General features: G+C 40.5%; 1 protein-coding gene across 2 annotated transcripts in view; it reads left to right on the forward strand.

Moving 5' to 3' along the window:
• Positions 1–22,543, forward strand: part of OXA1L (OXA1L mitochondrial inner membrane protein) — a 229,417-nt gene extending 206,874 nt beyond the window's left edge. For both annotated transcript variants that reach the window (XM_070100618.1, XM_070100617.1), the window contains 3 exons: positions 10,050–10,157; positions 14,125–14,290; positions 21,387–22,543. In XM_070100618.1, the coding sequence (XP_069956719.1) occupies positions 10,050–10,157; positions 14,125–14,290; positions 21,387–21,544 (432 nt within the window). In that variant the 3' untranslated portion in view covers positions 21,545–22,543. The remainder of the gene's footprint in view (positions 1–10,049; positions 10,158–14,124; positions 14,291–21,386) is intronic.
• Positions 22,544–24,350: the final 1,807 nt, after the last annotated feature.

Raw genomic sequence — 24,350 nt, forward strand, 5'->3', positions numbered from 1 at the left:
AGAAAAAAAACACTCTTATATGGGTGTGAAGCTTGGGTTGTAAATGCTACAGCATGGAGGCAGCTGGAGGCAGTGATGTCGTCCTGCATTAGGGCAGTGTGTGGTGTAAATATTATGCAGAAAATTCGGAGTGTGGAAATTAGGAGGTGTGGAGTTAATAAAAGTATTAGTCAGAGGGCTGAAGAGGGGTTGTTGAGGTGGTTTGGTCATTTAGAAAGAATGGATCAAGGTAGAATGACATGGAGAGCGTATAAATCTGTAGGGGAAGGAAGGCGGGGTAGGGGTCGTCCTCGAGAAGGTTGGAGGGAGGGGGTAAAGGAGGTTTTGTGGGCGAGGGGCTTGAACTTCCAGCAAGCGTGCGCGAGCATGTTAGATAGGAGTGAATGGAGACAAATGGTACTTGGGACCTGACGAGCTGTTGGAGTGCGAGCATGGTAATATTTAGTGAAAGGATTCAGGGAAGCCGGTTATTTTTATATAGCCGGACTTGAGTCCTGGAAATGGGAAGTACAATGCCTGCACTTTAAAGGAGGGGTTTGGGATATTGGCAGTTTGGAGGGTTATATACACAAATAACCCGCACATAAAAGAGAGAAGCTTACGACGACGTTTCGGTCCGACTTGGACCGTTTTGGATATGTTTTGTATCTTTATACGTACAGTGGACCCTCGCCTAACGCTATTAATCCGTTCCTTAGAGCTCAATGTTAGGCGAAATTATCGTTGGGCAAATTCATTTTCCCCATAAGAAATAATGGAAATCAAATTATTATTATTATTTTATTATCACACCGGCCGATTCCCACCAAGGCAGGGTGGCCCGAAAAAGAAAAACTTTCACCATCATTCACTCCATCACTGTCTTGCCAGAAGGGTGCTTTACACTACAGTTTTTAAACTGCAACATTAACACCCCTCCTTCAGAGTGCAGGCACTGTACTTCCCATCTCCAGGACTCAAGTCCGGCCTGCCGGTTTCCCTGAATCCCTTCATAAATGTTACTTTGCTCACACTCCAACAGCACGTCAAGTATTAAAAACCATTTGTCTCCATTCACTCCTATCAAACACGCTCACGCATGCCTGCTGGAAGTCCAAGCCCCTCGCACACAAAATCTCCTTTACCCCCTCCCTCCAACCCTTCCTAGGCCGACCCCTACCCCGCCTTCCTTCCACTACAGACTGATACACTCTTGAAGTCATTCTGTTTCGCTCCATTCTCTCTACATGTCCGAACCACCTCAACAACCCTTCCTCAGCCCTCTGGACAACAGTTTTGGTAATCCCGCACCTCCTCCTAACTTCCAAACTACGAATTCTCTGCATTATATTCACACCACACATTGCCCTCAGACATGACATCTCCACTGCCTCCAGCCTTCTCCTCGCTGCAACATTCATCACCCACGCTTCACACCCATATAAGAGCGTTGGTAAAACTATACTCTCATACATTCCCCTCTTTGCCTCCAAGGACAAAGTTCTTTGTCTCCACAGACTCCTAAGTGCACCACTCACTCTTTTTCCCTCATCAATTCTATGATTCACCTCATCTTTCATAGACCCATCCGCTGACACGTCCACTCCCAAATATCTGAATACGTTCACCTCCTCCATACTCTCTCCCTCCAATCTGATATTCAATCTTTCATCACCTAATCTTTTTGTTATCCTCATAACCTTACTCTTTCCTGTATTCACCTTTAATTTTCTTCTTTTGCACACCCTACCAAATTCATCCACCAATCTCTGCAACTTCTCTTCAGAATCTCCCAAGAGCACAGTGTCATCAGCAAAGAGCAGCTGTGACAACTCCCACTTTGTGTGTGATTCTTTATCTTTTAACTCCACGCCTCTTGCCAAGACCCTCGCATTTACTTCTCTTACAACCCCATCTATAAATATATTAAACAACCACGGTGACATCACACATCCTTGTCTAAGGCCTACTTTTACTGGGAAAAAATTCCCCTCTTTCCTACATACTCTAACTTGAGCCTCACTATCCTCGTAAAAACTCTTCACTGCTTTCAGTAACCTACCTCCTACACCATACACTTGCAACATCTGCCACATTGCCCCCCTATCCACCCTGTCATACGCCTTTTCCAAATCCATAAATGCCACAAAGACCTCTTTAGCCTTATCTAAATACTGTTCACTTATATGTTTCACTGTAAACACCTGGTCCACACACCCCCTACCTTTCCTAAAGCCTCCTTGTTCATCTGCTATCCTATTCTCCGTCTTACTCTTAATTCTTTCAATTATAACTCTACCATACACTTTACCAGGTACACTCAACAGACTTATCCCCCTATAATTTTTGCACTCTCTTTTATCCCCTTTGCCTTTATACAAAGGAACTATGCATGCTCTCTGCCAATCCCTAGGTACCTTACCCTCTTCCATACATTTATTAAATAATTGCACCAACCACTCCAAAACTATATCCCCACCTGCTTTTAACATTTCTATCTTTATCCCATCAATCCCGGCTGCCTTACCCCCTTTCATTTTACCTACTGCCTCACGAACTTCCCCCACACTCACAACTGACTCTTCCTCACTCCTACAAGATGTTATTCCTCCTTGCCCTATACACGAAATCACAGCTTCCCTATCTTCATCAACATTTAACAATTCCTCAAAATATTCCTTCCATCTTCCCAATACCTCTAACTCTCCATTTAATAACTCTCCTCTCCTATTTTTAACTGACAAATCCATTTGTTCTCTAGGCTTTCTTAACTTGTTAATCTCACTCCAAAACTTTTTCTTATTTTCAACAAAATTTGTTGATAACATCTCACCCACTCTCTCATTTGCTCTCTTTTTACATTGCTTCACCACTCTCTTAACTTCTCTCTTTTTCTCCATATACTCTTCCCTCCTTGCATCACTTCTACTTTGTAAAAACTTCTCATATGCTAACTTTTTCTCCCTTACTACTCTCTTTACATCATCATTCCACCAATCGCTCCTCTTCCCTCCTGCACCCACTTTCCTGTAACCACAAACTTCTGCTGAACACTCTAACACTACATTTTTAAACCTACCCCATACCTCTTCGACCCCATTGCCTATGCTCTCATTAGCCCATCTATCCTCCAATAGCTGTTTATATCTTACCCTAACTGCCTCCTCTTTTAGTTTATAAACCTTTACCTCTCTCTTCCCTGATGCTTCTATTCTCCTTGTATCCCATCTACCTTTTACTCTCAGTGTAGCTACAACTAGAAAGTGATCTGATATATCTGTGGCCCCTCTATAAACATGTACATCCTGAAGTCTACTCAACAGTCTTTTATCTACCAATACATAATCCAACAAACTACTGTCATTTCGCCCTACATCATATCGTGTATACTTATTTATCCTCTTTTTCTTAAAATATGTATTACCTATAACTAAACCCCTTTCTATACAAAGTTCAATCAAAGGGCTCCCATTATCATTTACACCTGTGCAAAAGTATGAAAAAAAATTTTTTTTACCACATGAAATATTAATTTTAATACACACAAACTGAAGAAGATATGCACAGTTACATGACACTTACCTTTATTGAAGATCTGGTGATGATTGATGGGATGGGAGGAGGGGAGAGTGTGGATGGTCTTAGTGTTTAGAAGGGGAATCCCCTTCCATTACGACTTGAGGTAGCAAGTCCTTTTCCGGGGTTACTTCCCTTCTTCTTTTAATGCCACTAGGACCAGCTTGAGAGTCACTGGACTTCTGTCGCACAACATAGAGGCCTGTACCTCTTGTTCCTTTATGACTTTCCTGAAATGTTTCACAACATTGTCAGTGTAATAGTTACCAGCACGGCTTGCAATAGCTGTGTGAGGGTGATTTTCATCCATAAAGGTTTGCACTTCAAGCCACTTTGCACATATTTCCTTAATCTTTGAAGTAGGCAACTTCTTCAATTTCTCTCTCCCCTCCTCCGAAGCAGTTTCCTCAGGTGTGGCCTCTTGCTGTTGAAGATGATCTAGCAGCTCATCAGTGGTTAGTTCTTCATTGTCCTCCTCCACCAACTCTTCCACATCCTCCCCACTAACCTCCAACCCCAAGGACTTCCCCAATGCCACAATTCATTCCTCAACTGGCATACGCTTCTCAGGGTTAGCCTCAAATCCTTCAAAATCCCTTTGGTCTACACATTCTGGCCACAGTTTCTTCCAAGCAGAGTTCAAGGTCCTCTTTGTCACTCCCTCCCAAACCTTACCTATAAGGTTCACACAATTGAGGATATTAAAGTGATCTCTCCAAAACTCTCTTAGTCAATTGAGTTTCTGAGGTCACTACAAAGCACCTTTCAAACAGAGCTTTTGTGTACAGTTTTTTGAAGTTTGCAATGACCTGCTGGTCCATGGGCTGCAGGAGAGGAGTGGCAATAGGAGGCAAAAGCTTGATCTTAATGAAGCTCATGTCTGCAGAAAGTCACTCTGCCACGTCTGAAGGATGACCAGGAGCATTGTCTAATTCCAGGAGGCACTTAAGGTCAGATTTATTTTCAGTTAGGTAATTTTTCACAGTGGGGGCAAATGCATGGTATAACCAGTCATAGAAAAAGTCCCTAGTGACCCATGCTCTGTATAGCCCTTGTGGCTTAGCGCTTCTTTTTTTGATTATAATAATAGTGACCCATGCCTTACTGTTTGCCCTCCACAGCACACACAAATAATCCTTGAGGATATTCTTTTGCCTGAATGCTCTGGGAGTTTCAGAGTGACACACCAATAAAGGCTTCACTTTGCAATCACCACTAGCATTGGTGCACACCAACAGAGTAAGCCTGGCCTCATAGGCTTATGTCCTGAGAGTGCCTTTTCCTCCTCGGTAATGTAGGTCCTGCTTGGCATTTTCTTCCAAAACAGGCCTGTTTCATCACAAACACTTTTTCAGGTTTCAGTCCTTCACTGTCTATGTACTCCTTGAATTCATGCACACATTTTTCAGCTGCTTTGTGGTCTGAACTGGCAGCCTCACCATGCCTTATCACACTATGTATGCCACTACGCTTCTTAAATCTCTCAAACCAACCTTTGCTGGCCTTAAATTCACTCACATCACCACTAGTTGCAGGCATTTTTCTAATTAAATCCTCATGCAACTTCCTAGCCTTTTCACATATGATCGCTTGAGAGATGCTATCTCCTGCTATCTGTTTTTCATTTATCCACACCAATAACAGTCTCTCAACATCTTCTATCACTTGCGATCTCTGTTTCAACAACAAAGTTGCACCTTTGGCAAGAACAGCTTCCTTGATTGCCATTTTCTTGGCCACAATAGTAGCAATGGTTGATTGGGGTTTACTATACAACCTGGCCAGCTCGGAGACACGCACTTCACTTTCATACTTAGCAATGATCTCTTTCTTCATATCCATAGTAATTCTCACCCTTTTTGCTGTAGGGTTGGCACTAGAAGCTTTCTTGGGGCCCATGGTCAGTTATCGTGCAGGTGAAATCACTAATAACGCTGTGATAATGCGAAATGTTCCTATTGTATGCTTGGATGTGACCGCGGAGGCTGGCTTGTAAACACTGCCACCCACGGAACAAGTGAGGCTGGCTCAGGCCTCACATGGACGCGTCTCGGACGAAAAGCGTTAAGCGAGTTTTTTAGCGCTAGGCGAGGCAAAATTTTTGTGTTAAAATGTATCGCTAGGCGGATTTAATATTATGTGATGCCATCGTTAGGCGAGGGTCGACTGTATATGCTTCTAAACTGTTGTGTTCTGAGCACCTCTGCAAAAACAGTGATTATGTGTGAGTGAGGTGAAAGTGTTAAATGATGAAAGTATTTTCATTTTGGATTTTCTGTCTTTTTGGGTCACCCTGCTTCGGTGGGAGACGGCCGACTTGTTAAAAAAAAAAAAAATCTACAGTGGTCCCTCAATAATCGTCCAGCCTGAAAGTCGGCCATTTCGGAAATAGTCCTGTTATTTCATCTAAACATTGGCTCACAAATGCTCCGTTAACTCGCTAATAGTCCTTCGTCCGGGATGCGTACTCACTCTGAGCCGCCTGGGCCTTCCCTTCCCAGCCAGTGTGCCATTGTTTACTAGTGAGCGAAGGTCCCCTCACTTGCTCCAACAAAATATTTCATAATATTCCATTGATTTTAGTGCTTGCAAGTGCTAAATAAGCTACCATGGCTCCAAAGAAAGCTCCTAGTGCCATGCCTTTGGTAAAGGTGAGAAATACAATTGAATTTAAGAAAAACATCATTGAACAATATGAAAGTGGCGTACGTGTGCGCGAACTGGCCAGGATGTATAACAAATCCCGTGCAACCATATCTTCCATCATAGCCAAAAAAAAGGAAATCAAGGACGCTGTTGTTGCAAAGGGGGTAAATATGCTAACAAAAATGAGATCACCAGTACTCAAAGATGTTGAGAAGTTATTATTGGTGTGGATAAACGAGAAACAATTAGCAGGAGATAGTCTTATGACGTTGCTTATTTGTGAAAGGCTAGGCAGTTGCATGACAATTTGGTAAAGAAATTGCCTGCAACTTGTGGTGATGGGAGTGAATTTAAGGCCAACAAAGGCTGGTTTGAGAGATTTAAGAAGCGTACTGGCATACAGTGTGGTAAGGCATGGTGAGGCTGCCAGTTCTGACAACAAAGCGGCTGAAAAATATGTGCAGGAATTCAAGGAGTACATAAACAGTGAAGGACTGAAACCTGAACAAGTGTTCAATTGTGACGAAGCAGGTCTCTTTTGGAAGAAAATACCAAAGAGGACCTACATTACTCAGGAAGGAAAGGCACCGCCAGGACACAAGCCTATGAAAGACAGGCTGATGCTCATGTTCTGTGCTAATGTTAGTGGGGATTTCAAAGTGAAGCCATTACTAGTGTACCATTCTGAAAATCCCAGTGTGTTCAAGAAAAACAATGTTATGAAGAGTAAACTGTGTGTGTTTGGGAGATCTAATAATAAGGCATGGGTCACAAGGGACATTTTCGTCGAGTGGTTCAATGAAGTGTTTGGCCCTAGTGTGAAGAATTACCTCCTGGAAAAGAAATTGGATCTCAAGTGCCTCCTAGTAATGGACAATGCACCTGCTCATCCTCCAAACTTGGATGACCTAATTCTGAAGGAGTTTGGGTTCATCACAATAAAGTTCTTGCCCCCGAATACCACTCCTCTCCTCCAGCCCATGGACCAGCAAGTCATTTCAAACTTTAAAAAACTCTACACCAAAGCAGTGTTTCAAAGGTACTTTAATGTGACCTCAGACACTCACTTGATCCTAAGTATTCTTAAGTATTCTCCATTGCGTAAGCCTTATAGGTAAGGCTTGGGAGGGAGTGACTACCAGGACTCTGAACTCGGCTTGGAGAAAACTGTGGCCAGATTGTGTCCACAAGAGGGATTTTGAAGGGTTTGAGGCAGCCCCTGATGAGCCTATGTCAGTTGTGAACTCTGTTGTCGCACTAGGGAGTTCCGTGGGGTTGGATGTGAGTTTGGAGGATGTGGAAGAGTTGGTGGAGGACCACAGTGAAGAGCTAACCACTGAGGAGCTGCAAGAGCTTCAGCAGGAAGAGCAAGAGATCGCAGCTCAGAATCTTGCTGCAGAGGAGGAGGAAGAGAGATGGAAGAAGGTGCCTTCTTCAGAAATTAAGGAGATTTTTGAAATGTGGGGTAAGATGGAAAGATTTATGGAATAACATCACCCTGAGAAGGATGTTGCAAGCCATATCGGCAACTTGTACAGTGACAGAGTCTTGGCCCATTTTAGGGAAGTTTTAAAGAGACCCCAGAAACAGAGCTCTCTGGACAGTTTTTTTTGCGAGACAGGACTCCAGTGACTCTCAAGGTGGTCCTAGTGGCATTAAGAAACAGAGAAGAGAAGTAACCCCAGAAAAGCAATTGGTACCTGAGGTGTTGATGGAAGGGGATTCCCCTTCCAAACAGTAAATAATCCAATCTGTCTCCTTCTCCGGTCTTCCATACAAGGAGAATCGCCAATAAAGGTAAGTGTTATTCTGTTAATGTTTCATTCATCATGTGCCATTGTATTGTTTATATACTACATCTATATTTCATGTAAAAAAATTTTTTGTTTTAATACTTCTGGGTGTCAGGAACAGATTAATTGCATTTACATTATTTCTTATGGGGAAAATTGATTCGAAAATCGTCTATTTCGATAATAGTCCCACTTCCAGGAACAGATTATGGAGGATTATTGAGGGACCACTGTACTTGTGATTCTTAAAAGTGGTAATGTAGATTCTTGCTATAGTATGGGGGTGTATTGTTGTTTTCAAAGCAGTGTTGGTGTTTATTTTCTTTGTCAAGAAATGGGACAGGGGCCTCCTGACATTGTAATATGTCAATTGATGACCTTTACTTGGCTGATCATTAACTGGCTTACGAAAGCTAGGTTTTACATCGCATTTGAAAATCAGAGGAACACTATGGTGCCTAGTAGTATCCTCAGCTAATGATACTGTCTGAAGCATTCAAAATATTGTTTATTTTCAAGAGTTATGTTATTGTTAGCCTTAACTCTATCCATCACCAAGGCTTACGTTTGTGCCTTGGTGCTTTTCGCTCTTCCCCTGTTGAGAGCCTCTATACAGAAGCAAATGTTCCATCCTTGTCTGATCGCCGTAATGCCCATTGCCTTCGCTACTATGTACGCTCTCACGATCTACACAATCCTTCCATTTATAGAATGGTCACCGATATTAGTAGACATTCTTTATTCGTTCGCCGCCCCTGTTTGCTCCGTCCCTTTTCTCTTCGCCTACATTCACTCTTGTCTTCCCTTCAGTTACCACCTTTATATGTTCATGTAGCATCTCACTTTTCCCTACCCCCCTGGGAAGTTCCAGCTGTTCAGGTCTGTTCTTTCTCACTTCCTTGCTCGAAAGCTCAACTACCTACGGTGGCTTCCCGCTCTCTTTTTCTTGATCAATTCCACTCCCATTCTCATGCCACCGCTGTGTACACAGATGGCTCTAAGTCTTCAGACGGCGTCGGATTCGCAGCAGTGTTTCCAGACAGCGTCGTGCGGGGGCATTTACTATCTTCAGCTAGCATTTTTACTGCTGAACTGTATGCCATTCTTGCAGCACTTATTCGTATCGCATCTATGCCTGTGTCATCATTTGTAGTAGTCTCAGACTCCCTTAGTGCTCTACAGGCTATACGAAAATTTGATACATCTCATCCCCTAGTTCTCCGTATCAAACTTTGGCTACGCCGTATCTCTACCAATCATAAAGATATTGTTTTTTGTTGGGTCCCTGGTCATGTCGACGTACAGGGCAATGAACAGGCAGACACTGCTGCGCGGTCAGCAGTACATGACCTACCAATTTCCTATCGAGGTGTTCCATTTCTGGACTATTTTGCTGCAATAGCTACCCACCTTCGCACCCGTTGGCAACAACGTTGGTCAACTCTGCTCGGTAACAAACTTCATTCTATTAAACCGAGCATAGGTTACTGGCCGTCTTCTTGTCATCAGTGCCGAGGTTGGGAGACCACTCTCTCCCGCCTTCACATTGGCCACACTCGTCTTACTCATGGGTATCTCATGGAGAGGCACCCTGTTCCTCTCTGTGAGCAGTGTCAAGTTCCAGTATCGATTAGCCACATTCTGTTAGACTGCCCTCTCTATCAACGAGCACGCAGAATTTACCTCCAACGTCGTCTTCGTTCTACTACTCTCTCTTTACCTTCCCTTCTTGCTGATGGACCCTCCTTTAATCCTGACTCTCTCATTGACTTCTTGACAACGACTGATTTGCTCCACAAACTCTGATGATACTTTTCGCACTCCCCTCAGCCCTTTCTAGTTCAGTCTCTTGCTGCCCTTTACCCTTTCACCATCCACTGCCCCGCTGTTATCCGTAACCTATTACTCATCCATCTCCCTTTTGCCACCTGATGCCCTCGCTTCCTTCCTGCCCTGCAGCGCTGTATAGTCCTTGTGGCTTAGCGCTTCTTTTTGATTATAATAATAATATGTTATTGTTTTAAAGATACTAATGTGTTATTGTTTTAATTTCAGCTTGGTGCAGATGGTGCTAAGTTGAGCTCACAGAACATGCATCTCATGAAGTACTTCCTACGTTTACTGCCATTTCTCATCTTCCCTTTTACCATGAACTTTCCTGCAGTAAGTTTTCATTTTTCACAAGTAACTGCATATGTGCGAGCTATTCGTGTATTATATCTGTCATGGTACAATACACGAATACAATTTGTTCTTCAAATTTTGATTTTGTTTGTACTGGTGAAACAATGTTAATAAAAAATTAACTTTGATGGCTATAGATTAACATTAACTACCCTAATTTGGTATTATAACTTGACAGATTATTGTAACGGTGGTTGCAAAAATAATTTTTTTTTTTTTTAACACTTCAGCCGTTTTTCACCAAGGCAGGGTGACTCAAAAGAAAGAACTCCCCCTCCCCCACCCAAAAAAAAAAAAAAAAAAAAAAAAATTTCAGTGTCATTCAACACTCATACATAATCACTGTCTTTGCAGAGGCACCCAAATACGACAGTTTAGATAGTCACTCCAAACTGCCAATATCCCAAACCCCTCCTTTAAAATGCAGGCATTATACTTCCTATTTCCAGGACTCAAGTCTGGTTAACTGGTTTCCCTAAATCCCTTCACAAAATATTATCTTGCTCACACTCCAACAGCTCGTCAGGTCCCAAAAACCATTCGTCTCCATTCATTCCTATCTAACACGCTCCTTTACCCCCTCCCTCCAACCTTCTCGAGGACGACCCCCTACCCCGCCTTCCTTCCCCTATAGATTTATTTGTTCTCCAAGTCATTCTGCTTTGTTCCATTCTTTCTAAATGACCAAACCACCTCAACAACCCCTCTTCAGCCCTCTGACTAATACTTTTAGTAACTCAGCACCACCTCCTAATGTCTACACTATGAATTCTCTACATAATATTTACACCACACATTGCCCTTAGACAGGACATCTCCACTGCCCCCAGGCATCTCCTCCCTGCAGCATTTACAACCCAAGCTTCACCCCCATATAAGAGTGTTGGTACCACTATACTTTCGTACATTCCCTGCTTTGCCTCCATGGACAACATTTATTGTCTCCACAGATACCTCAACGCACCACTCACCCTTTTTTCTTCATCAGTTCTATGGTTAACCTCATCCTTCATAAACCCATCCACCGACAAGTCAACTCCCAAATATCTGAAAACATTCACTACTTCTATACTCCCTCCCTCCCCTCCAATGTGATATCCAATTTTTCTTTATCTAAATCATTGGATACCCTCATCACCTTACTCTTATCTATGTTCACCTTCTTTCAGATATTTATTATTTTATTTATTATCACACTGGCCGATTCCCACCAAGGCAGGGTGGCCTGAAAAAGAAAAACTTTCACCATCATTCACTCCATCACTGTCTTGCCAGAAGGGTGCTTTACACTACAGTTTTTAAACTGCAACATTAACACCCCTCCTTATTAAACAAAAATACCAACCACTCCAACAGTGGACCCTCGGCTAACGATATTAATTCGTTCCTGAGAGCTCATCATTAGACAAAATTATCGTTAGCCGAATTAATTTTCCCCATAAGAAATAATGGAAATCCAATTAATCCGTTCCACAGCCAAAAATATTAAAAAAATTTTTTTTTTTCATGAAATATACATTTCCCTACGAAGAAAACAATGAGACATGCACAATAACTATATAAATAAATGTTAAAATGACACTTACCTGTATTGATGAGTGATGAGACACTTTTTCTTGAACACTGGGATTTTCAGAGTGATACATGAGTAAAGGCTTCACTTTGCAATCCCCACTAGCATTACAACAAAACAAGAAAGTTAGCATGTCTTTCATAGGCTTGTGTCCTGGGAGTGCCTTTTCCTCCTGAGTAATGTAGGTCCTGTTTGGCATTTTCTTTCAGAACAGGCCTGTTTCGTCACAATTGAACACTTGTTGGGGTTGGAATTTTTCAGCTTCGCCATGCCTTATCACACTGTGGATGCTACTACGATTCTTAAATCTCTCAAACCAACCTTTGCTAGCCTTATATTCACCAATATGAGCACTAGTTCCAGGCATTTTTTCCTGTTCACCTGGGTATTAGTCGACTGGTGTGGGTCGCATTCCTGGGGACAAGATTAAAGACCCCAATGGAAATAAGTTGGACAGTCCTCGATGACTCACTGACTTTCTTGGGTTATCCTGGGTGGCAAACCCTCTGGGGTTAATTGTTTCTCGGTAATTGTTTCTCGTTAAGCCACACCAACAACAGTCTCTCCGCATCTTTGAATAGTAGAGCTGACGGTGGTGCAGCAGCAGCTGACTGTGGTACGATAGTATTTTGATAGTATTTCTCACCCTTTTTATCACAGGGTTGGCACTAGAAGCTTTCTTTGGGCCCATGATGGCTCATTTAACAGTTATAAGCACTATAAACAATGGAATAAAACAAAATGTATCGATTGTATACATGAAACTGGCCACCCTGGCTTGTAAACAATGACGGCAGGGCAGCTGAGACGCTCAGGCTGGACGGGCAGGTTCGGGATGAATCACATTGGGTGAGTTTTTTATCGTTAGCCAGGTCAAAAATTTTACGCTCAAATGCTTCGTTGGGCGGATTTAACATTATGCGATGTGTTTGTTAGCTGAGGGTCCACTGTAATGCCTCACACACCTCCTCCACACTCACATCCTGCTCTTCTTCACTCCTAAAAGATGTTATACCTCCCTGGCCAGTGCATGAAATTACTTCCTCCCTTTTTTCATCGACATTTAACCCTTTGACTGTCGCAACCCCAAATCCTCAGGTGTCTCCTGATGTCGAAAAATTTTTGAAAAAAAAAAAAAAAAATTATTTTTTTCCTCTGAAATGACAGAGAATCTTTTCCCAATGGTAATGACACCAGAAGAACGAAATTTGATGGAAATCTTACAGAATTACGATCTCGCGAAGTTAGCGACCTCGGCGATATTTATGAATCGGCAATTTCGCCCACTTTGAGCTCTATTTTCAGCTAATTCCATTGTTCCAGTCGACCAAACTCATAGCTATTTCTTTAGAACTCCATTTGTTCTATCAACTGAGTACAAGAAACTGCCCATTTACTAATTTCAACTACCCAATAATGTGGTCAGAAGTTTGCAATTTGGCCAATTTCACACAAATTAAAAAATATGCCAATTTCAAAATAGGGTCCAGAATGAACAATGCAGACATTCCTGGCTCTAAAATAACATTTTCTTTGTTCATCAGTCACGTCTCCAGGCCCCTCTGTTATTACTCTTGCTTTCTATTTTGAATTTTTATTCAAACAAAAAATAGAAGAATGACTGTTATGCAGACTACTGCAATATTGTAATAATTGTGTAAATAATGTCAACTCACTCATGACTGCATATTAGAATGGCTAGTTGGACATTTATTGCACAATGACATCATTTGTTTACTTTTGAACATCAGCAAAAATCAAACATTTCCCCAACTTTGAGCTCCATTTCAAGGTTCTTTTCATAGGAAAACCAATCAAAATCACCTCTATTTGTATAGTACGCTTTCCATTCTATTAAATGAGACCGAGAAAACGAGAATACAACCATAAATACTATAAGAAAATACCCCACAAAGTCAGCGTTTTAATCCAAAAAAACGGTCGGAGTTTTTTTTTTCTCATACACTGCGTGCTGCGTTTTTTTTTATATGATGCACACTGACCACACAGACCCATTCTCTCACATGTGGGCCTACCAGCTTTCTCCTGCTTGATTTGAAGCCACTAGAATTTTTGAGTATATATACGTCAAACACGGTGGCTCATAAGACATATATATACGACCGAAACCGTCAAGGGGTTAAGTTCCTCAAAATATTCCCGCCATCTACCCAATACCTCCCTCTCACCACCTACTAACTCCCCTACTCTGTTTTTAACTGACAGATCTATTCGTTCCCTAGGCTTTCTTAACTTGTTTATCTCACTCGCATATTTTTAAAAAACAAACATAAATAAATGGATTATAAAAAAATATTTCTCATTTGTTACACTTTTTAGCATTTATTTTATCTAATAACAATTTATTTACAGGCTGTGTTGTGCTATTGGGTCTCTACCAATGTGTTCTCACTGATACAAGTGGGATTTCTCAAGATCCCAGCTGTTAGAAACTACTTCAAGATTGAGGCATCTATTCATCATAAAAAGGAGACATTGCCTCAGCAGAATAAGGGAATGGTAGAAGGCTTCAAGGAATGTGAGTTGTCATAATCATCGAAGTTTTGAAGAAAAGGGATGTTTAGGGAAAGTAGCTAGGAGGGGGAAAGTAAGTGTTGAAAATTTAGTAATGTTGTTATCATGAGAAAGGGCTAAACTATAGGGAAATGAGAGGCAATAAGATTTGAGCCAAGGAAGGGAAGGATACATCCAATTTCCTGAATGGGAAATATTGTAGACAAGTGAGGGCAGTTAGCCAGTCTTGAGTCCAGCAAGTAGGAAGTATGCATTTTAAAGGAGGAGTAGGGAATGCTTGCTGTTTGGAGGGTCATCTAAACTGTCTTATCTGTGTGCCTCTGGTAAGATAGTGATAATGTGAAAGATGGTGAAAGTGTTTCTTTTTTGGGCCACCCTACCTTGGCGGGAGACAGTGTGTTAAAAAAATGAGGATTGATAAAAATTACTAAAGTATATATTTTAATAGGGAAGGGGGATATACCATAATTGAGAGAGAGAGGGACTGAGAGAGAGAGACTGAGAGAGAGAGAGAGAGAGAGAGAGAGACTGACTGACTGACTTTGGAATGCCTTATGTACTCGAGTGTAACCCGATGGTGTGATTAAGTCAATATCTGACCTTTTTGTCTGAAAGTCTGTAATTCATACACCTTAAGTGTAAGTCAACCCTAGTTTCTGAGGGACTTTAATTAAAAGGTGTTAAATGTAATAGTACTCAAATAGTCACAAACACAGTGACAGGTGAACATTTCACCTACCTGTCACATACTGTTGTCTAGAAATATATACATAGCATTTAGTGTTCCCAGCAATGTTTTGGATACATGGGAGTTTTTTTGTTTTTTTCAACCAGTCGGCCGTCTCCCACTGAGGCAGGGTGACCCAAAAAAGAAAGAAAATCCCCAAAAAGAAAATACTTTCATCAGCATGTAAGAGTGTGTCACTTGTCTTATCTTATCACTCCACTGCTGACAATGGTGACATTTAATGAGCGTCATCTTATGTTATCACCCCACTAATGACAGTGGTGACATTTGATGAGCATTGTCTATCTTATCATTCCACTAATGATAGTGGCGACATTTGATGAGCCTTCGCTTTTTTTGCTTTCACTGCTACACATAAACATGTCTGTCTGTCTATCTGTCTGTCTTTCTGTCTGCCTGTGTGTTTCTGTCTGCTTGTCTTTCATGTCTCAGAGCTGCTCATGAACCAGCTGGTATTATAAATGATCACTACAAGTGCAGTATAGCACTTTGGATTTTTTGGGTTATCTTAGGTAATTTTCACTATGTATAATTGTATTTACATGTGTGTTCCTATGAGATAGAGACAGTGACAAAGAGATAGACAGAGATAGATACAGACAGACAGATGGAGATAGAGACAGCTAATCAGCCAGCCTGCTGAAATTAGTTCCAGAATTGTTTCTTATTGCTTAGAGAATAGGTTATAGGACATTCTGGCAGGATACTTTCCTCTTAAAAGGGGAGTGTTAATACGACATGACATGACATCAGTGAATCCTTGGTGTTTGCCATGTTGTTTGCTCTAGCTGGTGCACAATTGAACTGGTGCTCCCACAAGGTACTAAGTGGTCCCAGATTTTTTTAATACTGTGCACATCAAGGGTTAAGACCCTTTCTGTGCTGACCAGGCATCTTAGGCCAGTCGTGCCAAATTTGAAAGTTGAAAGTGAACATAGATAAGAGTAAGGTGATGAGGGTATCATATGATTTAGATAAAGAAAAATTAGATATCACATTGGAGAGAAGGAGTATGGAAGAAGTGAATGTTTTCAGATATTTGGGAGTTGATGTATCAGCAGATGGGTTTATGAAGGATGAGGTTAACTGTAGAATTGATGAGGGAAAAAAGGGGAGTGGTGCATTGAGGTATGTGTGGAGACAAAAAACATTATCACTGGAGGCAAAGAAGGGAATGTATGGAAGTATAGTGGTACCAACACTCATAAGAACATAAGAAAGGAGGAACAATGCAGCAGGCCTGTTGGCCCACACTAGGCAGGTCCTTTACAATCCATCCCACTAACAAAACATTTACCCAACCAAATTTTCAAAACTACCCATGAAATAAGCTCTGGAATAGTTTTAAAGATGCAGTATTAGAATGTGGGGCAGAAGTTTGTGGTTATAGGAGGGTGGGGGCAGGAGGAAAGAGGAGTGATTGGTGGAATGATGAAGTAAAGGGTGTGATAAGAGAGAAAAAGGTAGCTTATGAGAGGTTTTTACAAAGCAGAAGTGTTATAAGAAGAGCAGAGTATATGGAGAGTAAAAGAAAGGTAAAGAGAGTGGTGAGAGAGTGCAAAAGGAGAGTAGATGATAGAGTGGGAGATGCACTGTCAAGAAATTTTAATGAAAATAAGAAAAAATTTTGGAGCGAGTTAAACAAGTTAAGAAAGCCTAGGGAAAGTATGGATTTGTCAGTTAAAAACAGAGTAGGGGAGTTAGTAGATGGGGAGATGGAGGTATTAGTTAGATGGCGAGTATATTTTGAGGAACTTTTAAATGTTAAGGAAGAAAGAGAGGCGGTAATTTCATGCACTGGTCAGGGAGGTATACCATCTTTTAGGAGTGAAGAAGAGCAGAATGTAAGTGTGGGGGAGGTACGTGAGGCATTATGCAGAATGAAAGGGGGTAAAGCAGCTGGAACTGATGGGATCATGACAAATGTTAAAAGCAGGGGGGGGTATAGTGTTGGAGTGGTTGGTACTTTTGTTTAATAAATGTATGAAAGAGGGGAAGGTACCTAGGGATTGGCAGAGAGCATGTATAGTCCCTTTATATAAAGGGAAAGGGGACAAAAGAGACTGTAAAAATTATAGAGGAATAAGTTTACTGAGTATACCAGGAAAAGTGTACGGTAGGGTTATAATTGAAAGAATTAGAGGTAAGACAGAATGTAGGATTGCGGATGAGCAAGGAGGTTTCAGAGTGGGTAGGGGATGTGTAGATCAAGTGTTTACATTGAAGCATATATGTGAACAGTATTTAGATAAAGGTAGGGAAGTTTTTATTGCATTTATGGATTTAGAAAAGGCATATGATACAGTGGATAGAGGAGCAATGTGGCAGATGTTGCAAGTATATGGAATAGGTGGTAAGTTATTAAATGCTGTAAAGAGTTTTTATGAGGATAGTGAGGCTCAGGTTAGGGTGTGTAGAAGAGAGGGAGACTACTTCCTGGTAAAAGTAGGTCTTAGACAGGGATGTGTAATGTCACCATGGTTGTTTAATATATTTATAGATGGGGTTGTAAAGGAAGTAAATGCTAGGGTGTTCGGGAGAGGGGTGGGATTAAATTATGGGGAATCAAATTCAAAATGGGAATTGACACAGTTACTTTTTGCTGATGATACTGTGCTTATGGGAGATTCTAAAGAAAAATTGCAAAGGTTAGTGGATGAGTTTGGGAATGTGTGTAAAGGTAGAAAGTTGAAAGTGAACATAGAAAAGAGTAAGGTGATGAGGGTATCAAATGATTTAGATAAAGAAAAATTGGATATCAGATTGGGGAGGAGGAGTATGGAAGAAGTGAATGTTTTCAGATGTACTTGGGAGTTGACGTGTCGGCAGATAGATTTATGAAGGATGAGGTTAATCATAGAATTGATGAGGGAAAAAAGGTGAGTGGTGCGTTGAGGTATATGTGGAGTCAAAAAACGTTATCTATGGAGGCAAAGAAGGGAATGTATGAAAGTATAGTAGTACCAACACACTTATATGGGTGTGAAGCTTGGGTGGTAAATGCAGCAGCGAGGAGACGGTTGGAGGCAGTGGAGATGTCCTGTTTAAGGGCAATGTGTGGTGTAAATATTATGCAGAAAATTCGGAGTGTGGAAATTAGGAAAAGGTGTGGAGTTAATAAAAGTATTAGTCAGAGGGCAGACGAGGGGTTGTTGAGGTGGTTTGGTCATTTAGAGAGAATGGATCAAAGTAGAATGACATGGAAAGCATATAAATCTATAGGGGAAGGAAGGCGGGGTAGGGGTCGTCCTCGAAAGGGTTGGAGAGAGGGGGTAAAGGAGGTTTTGTCGGCAAGGGGCTTGGACTTCCAGCAACCGTGCGTGAGCGTGTTAGATAGGAGTGAATGGAGACAAATGGGACCTGACGATCTGTTGGAGTGTGAGCAGGGTAATATTTAGTGAAGGGATTTCAGGGAAACCGGTTATTTTCATATAGTCAGACTTGAGTCCTGGAAATGGGAAGTACAATGCCTGCACTTTAAAGGAGGGGTTTGGGATATTGGCAGTTTGGAGGGATATATTATGTATCTTTATATGTGTATGCCTCTAAACTGTTGTATTCTGAGCACCTCTGCAAAAAGTGATAATGTGTGAGTGTGGTGAAAGTGTTGAATGATGATGAAAGTATTTTCTTTTTGGGGATTTTCTTTCTTTTTTGGGTCACCCTGCCTCGGTGGGAGACGGCCGACTTGTTGGAAAAAAAAAAAAAAAAACTATCCACCCATATGCAAGTCCCACTCAAATCCCACCCCTGTCACTCATGCATTTATCAAACCTAAATTTGAAACTATCCAAGGTTTTAGCCTCAATAACCCAACTAGGTAGACTGTTCCACTCATCAACACCCTATTTCCAAACCAATAATTTCTTATGTCCTTTCTAAATCTAAACTTGTCTAATTTAAATCCATTACTGCGGGTTCTCTCTTGGAGAGATATCCTCAAGACCTTATTAATGTCCTCTTTATTAATACCTATCTTCTACTTATACACTTCAATCATGTCTCCCCTCATTCTTCGTCTGACAAGTGAATGTAATTTAAGGGTCTTCAATCTTTCTTCATAATTTAGCCATTCTACGCTGAATGTTTTCTAACGAATTTATGTCCATTCTGTAATATGGAGACCACTCGTGTATGGGTGTGAAGCTTGGGTTGTAAGTACTGCAGCAAGGAGGCGGTTGGCGGCAGTGGAGATGTCCTGTCTAAGGGCAATGTGTGGTGTAAATATTATGCAGAGAATTCAAAGAGTGGAAATTACGAGGTGTGGAGTTAATAAAAGTATTAGTCATAGGGCTGAAGAGGGGTTGTTGAGGTGGTTTGGTCATTTAGAGAGAATGGATCAAAGTAGAATGACATGGAGAGCATAGAAATCTGTAGGGGAAGGAAGGCAGGGTAGGGATTGTCCTCGAAAAGGTCGGAGGGAGGGGGTAAAGGTGGTTTTGTGGGCAAGGGGCTTGGACTTCCAGCAAGCGTGCATGAGCATGTTAGATAGGAGTGAATGGAGACGAATGGTTTCTGGGACCTGACGAGCTGTTGGAGTGTGAGCAGGGTAATATTAGTGAATCGATTCAGGGAAACTGGTTATTTTTATATAGCCAGACTTGAGTTCTGGGAATGGGAAGTACGATGCCTGCACTCTAAAGGAGGGTTTTGGGATACTGGCAGTTTGATGGGATGTGTAGTAGGATGGTATATATATATAATTGGGGTCCTGATAATGTAAGCTTATTTCAGGTCACTTCTTATATTGTATCTTCATATATGCTTCTGAACTGTTGTATCTGGGCACCTCTGCTAAAACAGTGATTATGTATGAGTGAAGTGAAAGTGTTGAATGATGATGAAAGTATTTTCGTTTTGGGGATTTTCTTTCTTTTTGGGTCACCCTGACTAGGTGGGAGACAGCCGACTTGTCGAAAAAAAAAATCTACGTTTGGAGTGCTAGTGGTACGTAGATATACGTTAGGACAGTTAACGGGTTGATGGTGAAAAGGTTACTGTGTAGCCTTAATGACTCTCATTAGTTGATAGGCTTTAAAGCCCATTAACCAACCTTTATAAGAATAGAGGAACACTAGTAAGTCTACTTGCTCATGCTAGACAGGTCTTACACCTAACCATTACACATGAATAAAGGTACGCTACAACAAGTCCACTGGTTCATGTTGGGTAGGCCATAGTTGCATCCAACACTTGTCACATCCAAAAATTTTGTTTGGTAGAGATTGGTAAAGTACTGTGGATTTATATTTTATATTCTGTTTGTAGGCATAGTTATTCATGTTTGTGTCAGTGACAAGCAAGGGAGGACAGGGCAGACAGTTGGCTGCAAGAGGAGAATGGGAAGACAGGCAGATGATACCCTATTTGTCCTCTTTTACCCTGGATCAACTTGCTATACTAACAAAATCATCTTTTCCCCACACTGCAATAATCTAAAAAGTAATATTTTTTTATACTATCCTTTGCAGCCATGATTTGTATTTTATATTAGCAGAGAATTCATAGTATGGAAATTAGGAGATGTGGAGTTACTAAAAGTATTGTTAAGAGGGCTGGGGAGGGGTTGTTGAGGTGGTTTGGTAATTTAGAGAGGATGAAGCAAAATAGGATGATTTGGAGAGTGTGTAAATCTTTAGTGGAGGGTTATGGGTCATCCTAGAAAAGGATGGATGGACAGAGGGGGGTGAAAGAGGTTTTGTGTGCAAGAGGCTTGGACATAAAGCAGGCATGTGTGAGCATATTAGGAGTGAATAGAGACGAATTGTTTTTGGGACTTAGCAAGCTCTTGGAGTGTGAGCATGGTAATATTTTGTGAAGGGATTCAGGGAAACCAATTAGCCAGACTTGAGTCCTGGAGGTGGGAAGTGCAGTGCCTGCACTTTAAAGGAGGGATTTGGGATATTGGCTATTTGGAGTGACATCTGAACTGTCATATCTGTGCATCCTCTGTCAAGACAATAATTATGTGTGAATGATGGTGGAAGTGTTTTTCTTTTTTGGATCACTCTGCCTTGGTGGGTGACAGAAGATGTGTTAAAAAAAAATTTGAATAGTATATACTGTATGTGTATTGTTACATTACCTTAGTATACACAAATAACCCGCACATAGAAGAGAGGAGCTTACGATGACATTTTGGTCCAACTTGGACCATTTACAAAGTCACACTGTGTATCATTCCAGTCATGGTATTGTGCCTTTTTTTTGTTATTACCTTAGTATAATTTGATTCAGTGAAGAGAAAACACATTGAAGAACAGGTTTTTAATGGGACAAATAAAAGCTTGTTTTACAATATCTCTTCTTCAGTATTATTGGTAGTATGTTATTTGGATTCAATCTTTTTCAGCTTGGAAGAACATGAAGATCACAAGGGAAATTGCAGAACGAGAGAGTTATGACGAAATGAGATTCAAGAAGGCAGGGGCTGGGCCTATAGTACGCACATATAAACATAATCCTGTGAAGAACGTCATAAATGTACAAGCCAAAGTGAAGAGCAGATAATTGAATACTATATATGGTACTGCAAGAATGTGAAGAAATTTTAGTAAGTCTCAAAAGTATATTGGCATTAGTTTATCATTAAACATTGGGAATATTTTTTTTTTTTAATTTCCCAGGAGGGATGGGGATATTTACAGTTTGGAGGGGCATCTGAACTGTAGTATTGGCATGCCTCTGACATGACAGTGATAAAGTAAATGATGGTGAAAGTGTTTCTTCTTCTTTGGGTCACCCTACCTCAGTGGGAGATGGCCGGTGTGTTAAAAAAAAAAAAAAAAGAGAAATGGTTAGAGATTAAGGGGTCCAGTTAACTCATGAAATCATAACACAATTGCGAACACATGAGGGTGGAACCCATGGCAGGCGAGTCCTAAAACTTGCAGGTCATGGGTTCAAGCCCTACCCATTACATGATTTGAATCCAGTTAAAACACTTCTTATATTTACATGAAGTATATATGATGATATATCAAAGATTTTTATATAAGATTTGTGTGATAAAAAGAATGACACCCAAATTTTTTTGAGGCTGGTAAGCACTTACATTTCATAATTTATTCAGTGTCATTGTTGTACAGTTTGGTAATGGAAAATGATTTACCTTACCTGTGACTTCTTTTGAAGACTCTTCTACCCTCACAACTTAGCCTGAGGTAGGTATACTTTATAACAGTACCAATATATTATAAACAAGTAAGCATTACTTGTTAACCCTTAAACTGTCCAAACGTAGATCTACATTCACATGCGTAGCGCTCCGACCTTGATTTTCCCCATTTGTAAGCATGTAAAAAAAACGTAGATCTACGTTCGGAGCCTGCCGCACGTCAACATATATCTACGTTTGGACAGTTTAAGGTTTAAATACTTTTTTTGGCTTTTGAGTCTCTCTTCATGTTTTGTGATAGTACACAAACTGTAAATACTGTGATTATCTAATGTAAAAAGGTTTCAGCACTTAATATTATAAACCTGAATATTAAATTGTTTGATAGTAAATCTGCTTTTCATTTAGACCATTTTTTAGGTTAAAACATTAGTTTAGGACGTTTTTTCATTTAAAAATTTTGCAAGGTTCTTCTTGATAGTATAGGTACATCTGGAGTCCCATGGTTCTTTAAAAGTCCTTGATGGACATTTAAGAAATGTGTAAAGTACCATTTTATGATGTATTTCAAATGGCTGCCATGGAGATAGTTTAAATTTGACTTCCACTCATAATTTTAAACTACTTGACCAGATTGAGTGATACTAAGAAAGTGTTCTGGATGATGGCACAGAATTCTCTTCCAGATACAATTATGGAGAAACATCCTGTCCATCATTAGGCAAGGAGGATTTATGTCCTACATCTTCACTGCCCCACATACTCTGACCTTGCTGAAAGTCCCAACTTTGACATGGGCTCACAAACCCGTCCTTCATTCCCACCCTTCACACATTCCTCGCTGGAGTGCTGTATGACCCTTTTGAGTTAGTGCTTATTTTGAATATAATAATAATTTATTTCTTCTATTATCCATGGGGAAGTGGAAAAGAATCTTTCCTCCGTAAGCCATGCGTGTCGTATGAGGCGACTAAAATGCCGGGAGCAATGGGCTAGTAACCCCTTCTCCTGTAGACATTTACTAAAAAAGAGAAGAAGAAAAACTTTATAAAACTGGGATGCTTGAATGTGCGTGGATGTAGTGTGGATGACAAGAAACAGATGATTGCTGATGTTATGAATGAAAAAAAGTTGGATGTCCTGGCCCAAAGCTGAAGGGGGTAGGGGAGTTTCGGTGGGGGAAAATAAATGGGATTAAATCTGGAGTATCTGAGAGAGAGCAAAGGAAGAGGTAGCAGTAATGTTGAAGGATCAGTTATGGAAGGAGAAAAGAGAATATGAATGTGTAAATTCAAGAATTATGTGGATTAAGGTAAAGGTTGGATGCGAGAAGTGGGTCATAATAAGCGTGTATGCACCTGGAGAAGAGAGGAATGTAGAGGAGAGAGAGAGATTTTGGGAGATGTTAAGTGAATGTATAGGAGCCTTTGAACCAAGTGAGAGAGTAATTGTGGTAGGGGACCTGAATGCTAAAGTAGGAGAAACTTTTAGAGAGGGTGTGGTAGGTAAGTTTGGGGTGCCAGGTGTAAATGAAAATGGGAGCCCTTTGATTGAACTTTGTATAGAAAGGGGTTTAGTTATAGGTAATAAATATTTTAAGAAAAATAGGGTAAATAAGTATACAAGATATGATGTAGGGCAAAATGACAGTAGTTTGTTGGATTATGTCTTCGTAGATAGAAGACTGTTGAGTAGACTTAAAAGAGGGAAGGTTTATAAACCAAAAAAGAATTTGGAAGAATTTAAAAGGTTTGAGGATAGATGGGGGCCCAAAGACAAAGGCAAGGGGTCGGGAAAAGGTATGGGGGAGGTTTAAAAGTAAAAGGAGAGTGTTTAAGAAGTTTTACAAAAAGAAGTGAGGGGGAGGGGATATATGGAGGAAAAAAGAGTGGTAAAATAAAAGAGAGCAGGTGAGATGACAAAATTGTTGAAAAAAAAAAAGAGTTTTGGGGAGATTAAAAATGAAGCCTTTAGAACAAATGGATTTGTCAGTTATGATACATATATATATGATATATATATATATATATGTATATATATGTATATAATTTTTAAAATATGAAAATATATATATATATGTAATATCTATATGTATATATATATATATATCTAATGTATATATATATCATATGTATATATATATAAATTTTATTATATTTATATATATATATATGATATATATATATATAAGGGGAGTAG

The sequence above is a fragment of the Cherax quadricarinatus genome, chromosome 73, assembly GCF_038502225.1.
Source record: "Cherax quadricarinatus isolate ZL_2023a chromosome 73, ASM3850222v1, whole genome shotgun sequence".
In the NCBI taxonomy this organism is placed as follows: Eukaryota; Metazoa; Arthropoda; class Malacostraca; order Decapoda; family Parastacidae; genus Cherax; species Cherax quadricarinatus.